We start from the raw sequence: 6,272 nt of genomic DNA, 5'->3' as shown, positions 1-6,272 counted from the left end.
GGTTCTTCGATTGGATATAAACAAACTGACTGTTTATATACTCCAATCTGTGTTTTTGTTTTGCTACTTTTGAGAATAACTGTCAGTTTGTTTACAGTTAACATAGATTGGAGTACACATACTACACTTTTGATATGATTTTAGTACGAAATAGACAAATATCCACCTGCCGTGCGTGAGTGGCATGAACAATGACCATTTGAGCACTCATGCACGGCAGGTGGATTGTAGGAAACTACTGTAGCGACTTGCCTTACTAGTTTACCAAATTAATTCTAGTGTTTTGTAGCATGCATTAGTCCTATCATTGGGCGTTAATTAATAAAAGTATTGGATGAACAGGCGGGATGACTATAAGAATTCGGTGGGCTTTGACGCTGATGTGCTGTATCTTGAGAAACTGCTGCTTGGTGAAGCTGAACGTCCGCTAACGTTCATCCCCATAGTTGGGGAAAGTGGTGTTGGAAAGAGAACACTTGGAAAAGTTCTCTCTTCAAAGCTGATGGACAAATTCTTGCCTTTAATCCGGCTCACTGTGCCACAGGGATGTACCCCGAATCTTCTCTTCAAAGAAGTCTTGGAGCGTCTAGAAGAACAGCGCGAAGAGGAAGAAAATGCAGACTGTGGCCAGCCATATGAATGCAACAGTAATCTAACTGACAAGATCCGTCACCTTCTTGGTAATAAGAAGTACTTGTTGGTTCTTGGTGGCATATGCTCCAAAGCCATGCTCAACTGTTTGAAGGAGAGCCTGCCTGATAACAAGAATGGCAGCGGGGTGATACTGACGTTCGACGGTGAGGATGAAGAACTGGCATGGCACGCAGATACCATGAACAGGGAGGGCATCAGCGGAATCCACCAGTTGAGCCGTTTGAATAAGGAAAGAAGCGGAGAACTCTTCCGTTCAAGGGCCTTCAAGACAGAAAAGTCAGATGAAGAGGGCTACAAGAGCAAGTACGACCAGATCGTGTACGATATAACAGGGGGCTATCCTCTGGCAATAGTGGTTCTTGGCGGACTCCTTCGATTCAAAGAGAGGCCGGGTCAGTTGGAAGCTGTTCTGCAACAGCTTAGACCTGCACCTGGTATGGAAGCTGTGCTACAAGTACGCAGACCTGGACCTGGAATGGAAGCAGAAGGCGGCAAAGATTGTATGCATTGTCATATTAGCCCTCCTCCAACACAAGTTGATCTGTCCAGCACAAGAACGGCGATGGAGAGGGTCTTCTGGGCGAGCTTTGAAGATCTCGCCAACGACCTCAAGTCGTGCTTCCTCTACTTTGCTGCTTTCTCCAAGAACATAGGATTCTATGCCGACGAGGTCGTGCGGATGTGGATCGGCGAGGGCTTCATCAAACCGCAAAAGGGCAAGACCATAGAGGAGTTGGGCCACGGCTACCTCAAGGAACTGGTCTTGAGATGCCTTGTTGACATCCTGGAGATGGTTGACGGTGACATTAAGATAATCAAGGTCCACCCAAGACTCCATGTGTTCCTGCAGTCAGAGGTTCGCGAGGCCGGCTTTGTTGAGCTTCACGACACGAATGATGTGTTTGTGTCACCATCAGTTCGCCGCCTCTCTTTCCGCAGTTTTGATAGAAAAAAAGTCAAGTTCACCAAGAAGCTCCCTAAGCTACGCTCCTTCATTTGCCGCGTGGAGGAGAGTGAGCCAGAACAGAGGAATGATCGTTTCTATGATCTCAACTTTCTGCGTGGATCCAAGTTCCTCCGTCTAATCTATGTGAATGGGTTGAGGCTCTGTGAATTGCCCCATGACATCGGAAAAATGATTCATTTGCGGTACCTATATGTTCGCTGCAAGGACCTCAAGGAGCTCCCGCGCAGCATTAAGGGGCTGCTCAACTTGCAGACTCTGGACATAAGGGAGACTCTAGTCGACAAGATTGACCCAGGCTTCTGGAAGATAAAGACACTCCGACATGTGCTCGCAGAGCAGCTCACGCTTCCAAAAACCCTGGACCTGGAGGATGAACTGGAAGAGCTGCAAACGCTGCATGGTGTGAAGCCCCCGGGAGGAGAATGGAATCAAGAGAATTGTCCACTGCGCAAGATGACCAAACTCCAGTCGCTCCATTTGCTCGGAATCGAGCATGGTAGACACGGAGCTGCACTGGAGAGTGCTCTTAAGGAGATGTGTCTCCTTGTGGACTTGAGTCTCCAAGGTGATGTCATCCCTCAATGCGTCTTCACTGGAGAGGGCCTCCAATACCTTGAGACGGTACAGCTGGATGGCTCGATGCGGTGGCCTCACGTCTCATCCAATGTTTGCAAGGACCGACCAAACCTAGCTCAGCTTATACTGAAAAAAAGCAATGACGCGGAGCTGGAGAAGATGGGCTTCACGAGCTTTGGTACCGTACCAGGTGTTTATCGGCGTCCCAGCAAACAAGGAGAAAGTGCTGCGGCAAACCAGAACGCTGAGCACAAAGATGAAGCAAGCTCCAGCGCAAAGGAACAACCGGAATTCCAAGGTGAGGAAGCTGAAGCAATACCAGAAGACCGAGGTGAGGAAGAAGCTCGAGAGCGATACGGTATCCTGCAGGGCTCTTGGTTTTTCGTATATCCTTCAAACTAACTCATGCTATAAACGTATTTGGCATGCAGGCCTTCAGGGACAGAAGATGATGCAAGTTCGCAAACAAAAGGGAGAGATGATGCAGACCATCCCTCGGTGCCACCCTAGGCCTCCAGTCCGGCCGCCTATGCCTCCAGTGCGGGCTAGGCCTCCAGTCCCGCCGCCTATGCCTCCGGTGCGGCGTATGCCTCCAGTCCCGCCGCCAGTGGAGAATATTGCTCGAAGGCGCAGCAGCCACAGAACCTAATAGCTACGTACGCTCCTGGACGCTGCTGCACACGGTCAAGCCTGCTCGAGAGGCGGAGATGGACGCCTGGTGCGGGAGTGATTTCAACTGTCTTTGTTCTTGGCCTTGTGCACCACTTTGTTGGAACTGTAATAACTTCAAATTGCGAGTTTAGTTGAGACAGAGTTTTTTACCCCGTAGTGTTGATCCTGACCGATCAGTATCAGCGGGTTTTCTCTGTCTTGCATTGAACTTGTTTCCCTTTATTTCGTCTTGTGTCGGAGTCCGTCAGAAATTGTTTCCATTTGAGATTTTTTTACGGTACATCATACTACTCATTACGACGGGTAGTATTAAGGGTAAATTTGACATATGTCACTACAAAGTTTCCAGTTTTGAAATATGCCATTACTATTCTTTGATTTAAAAACATGCCACTACAAAGTTCACATGCCTTGGAATATGCCATTGCATTTCCTGTGGCGGCTCGCCCACAACAGCCAACCCCTGTACATGAACATTCGCAGGCGGCACTACCAGAATTCACCCAATTGCCGACGGCCTCATCTATGTCGACGGCCCCCGTCGGCATAGATGGATGTATCCAGACGGCCCAGGTCAGGCCGTCGGCGTAGATAAGCCGTCGGCATATATCCATCTATGCCGATGGGGGCCGTCGGCATAGGTCGGCCGTCAGCATCGCAAACTATCACTAGTAGAAAAGAGGGCTTTGGTCCACCCCGGGTTAGCCCATTAGTCCCGGTTCAGTCTAGAACTGGGACTAATGGGGGCATTAGTCCCGGTTTGTGCGCCCAGGGGCCACGTGGGCCATTTGTCCCGGTTCGTTTGGACCTTTTAGTCCCGGTTGGTGCCACGAACCGGGACTAAAGGGTGCGATGCCCATTAGTCCCGGTTTGTGGCACCAACCGGGACTAAAGGGTTAGACCTTTAGTCCCAGTTCGTGCCACCAACCGGTACTAATGGGGTTTGAGGCATTAGTACCGGTTCATGGCACGAACCGGTACTAAAGGTCCCATTTTCAAACTCCACCCCCCCCACCCCCGATCGCCTTTTCAGTTTTTAAAAAAATAAAAGAAAATGATGAAAATGTAAAAAAAAATAAAAAAAATAAGTTTTCCATGTGATATGTGGTCTAGTTGTTGGGAAAATTTGCAAATGTGAATTTCCACTTTATTTGCAAAATCTCTCTAGAATTTAGTAAAATGGGCATAACTTTTGCATACTAACTCGGATGAAAAAGTTATTTATATGAAAAATCATCTACTCGAAAAGTTACATCCGAATTTAACTGGGGGAACCCCGTTAAACATTTTTAAAATCCTCAAAAACCTAACAGAAAAAAAGTTACGGGGCTTTTAAGATCTAGAGTGGAAAAAATCAAAAAAATTTCAAACTGTGGTCAAACAATGGTCAAACTAATTATTCTAGAATATTAGTGTTACTAAATAATTATTTCACTTATTTTGAATTTTGGTCAAATCTGGTCAAACTGTGGTCAAACAATGGTCAAACTAATTATTCAAGAAATATTAGTGTTACTAAATAATTATTGTTTTTTAAAACAATAGTTTCAAACTCAAACAGTGAAATGTGTCACTTCATGCTCAAGCAAAATTCCTGAGGGTTAATAGGATTGACATTTTACTATTGTCAGGAAAACAACAAGTGCAGACTTGGAAACGAGGGAGAATATAACCCGGAAGTTAAGCGTGCTCAGGCTGGGGGAGTGGGAGGATGGGTGACCGTTCGGGAAGTTAGATGATTTGGATTGATGAGGGGTGATCAGAGATTAGAAGATAAATTGAGCAGTGATGAGGGGTGGTGATTAGAGATTAGAGGTTAAAATAATTTAAAATTTTGAAAATAAAAAAAATTCAAAAAAAATCGTAAAATTTCCTTTAGTCCCGGTTGGTGTTATCAACCGGGACTAAAGGTGGAGCTCCACGTGGCCGTGGCCTTTAGTCCCGGTTCGTTTAAGAACCGGGACTAAAGGGGAGAGGCATTAGTAATGACCCTTTAGTCCCGGTTTGACTAAAGGGCCTTACCAACCGGGACAAAAGCCCCTTTATCTACTAGTGTATATGCCTACGGTGGCCGTCGTCATAGGGGCGGTCGTTGGCATATCTATGGGCCTGGTTACCCAGGCGGCGACGGTCGTTTGATGGCATGAACCCTACGCCGATGGGCCTAACGGTGGGAAGTTAGATGATTTGGAATGATGAGGGGTGATTAGAGATTAGAAGATAAATTGAGCAGTGATGAGGGGTGGTGATTAGAGATTAGAGGTTAAAATAATTCAGAAATTTGAAAATAAAAAAATCAAAAAAAAATCGTAAAATTTCCTTTAGTCCCGATTGGTGTTACCAACCGGGACTAAAGGTGGAGCTCCACGTGGCCGCGGCCTTTAGTCCCGGTTTGTTTAAGAACCGGGACTAAAGGGGAGAGGCATTAGTAACGACCCTTTAGTCCCGGTTCAAAAACCGGGACTAAAGGGCCTTACCAACCGGGACAAAAACCCCTTTATCTACTAGTGTATATGCCTACGGCGGCCGTCGTCATAGGGGCGGTCGTTGGCATATCTATGGGCCCGGCTACCCGGGCGGCGACGGCCGTTTGATGGCATGAACCCTACGCCGATGGGCCTAACGGTGGGCGTCGGCATAGATTTTCCGACGTCATCGATCCACGTGCTCCGCCACATCATCGATCCGAGCCACTCGCCGGTCCGTGAGGTGGCATATCTATGCCGACGGCCTTGCCGCCGGCATAGGCCTTGCCCATGGCCTGCCACGTCATCGATCCACGCCCTACGCCACGTCATTGATCCAGGGCTCTACCGATCCGTGGCCGTAGCTATGCCGATGGCTTTTCCGTCGGCATAGGTTTCTAATAAATTTTTAATATTTTATTTATTCTCTCTTTTTTTTCCTTTTTTTCAAAACTAATTTGATTAACTTAAATGTGCCTTACGTACACAAAACATATCTCGATTATATATTGATTGCCCCCCCTCACGCGCGTCGCTGTCGCCGTGTCACGGAGAGGGGAGACAGGACGGGGTACCTGGGAGGGTAGCAATGCCGCCAGGTGTTGCGGTGGGCCCTCCTACTCTTGTGAAAGCGTGGTGGCAGGCACATGCACCCGGCACGCGGCTCCGGGGCGTGCCCCCCCCCTCATGGGCATCACTGCCGCTGTGTCATGGAGGGGGGAAATGGCCACGTCGGGCCGACATGGAGGGAATCTTGGGGTTGGTTGGGCTGGGACCGTGTTCAGGGCTGTAGCTATGGGCTGAGCTATGACAACCAGGTGAAAAGATCCACCAGTCAAACCACGTACGCGAAAGTCAAAGGGCTAGATCTGGTGGTCGTCTATGTCAGGGTTAGACGGGACAGGGTACCTGGGGGTAGCAATGTTGCCCGGTGTTGC

The 6,272-nt window shown here is 48.1% G+C and overlaps 1 protein-coding gene across 1 annotated transcript in view; it reads left to right on the top strand.

Moving 5' to 3' along the window:
- Positions 1-3,192, top strand: part of LOC123149258 (putative disease resistance protein At1g50180) — a 43,358-nt gene extending 40,166 nt beyond the window's left edge. The window contains exons 3-4 of the mRNA XM_044568887.1: positions 343-2,528; positions 2,629-3,192. Coding sequence (XP_044424822.1) covers positions 343-2,528; positions 2,629-2,846 — 2,404 coding nt within the window. The 3' untranslated portion in view covers positions 2,847-3,192. The remainder of the gene's footprint in view (positions 1-342; positions 2,529-2,628) is intronic.
- Positions 3,193-6,272: the final 3,080 nt, after the last annotated feature.

This window comes from Triticum aestivum, chromosome 1B, assembly GCF_018294505.1.
Source record: "Triticum aestivum cultivar Chinese Spring chromosome 1B, IWGSC CS RefSeq v2.1, whole genome shotgun sequence".
In the NCBI taxonomy this organism is placed as follows: Eukaryota; Viridiplantae; Streptophyta; class Magnoliopsida; order Poales; family Poaceae; genus Triticum; species Triticum aestivum.
This window is presented reverse-complemented; position numbering and strand designations above follow the sequence as displayed.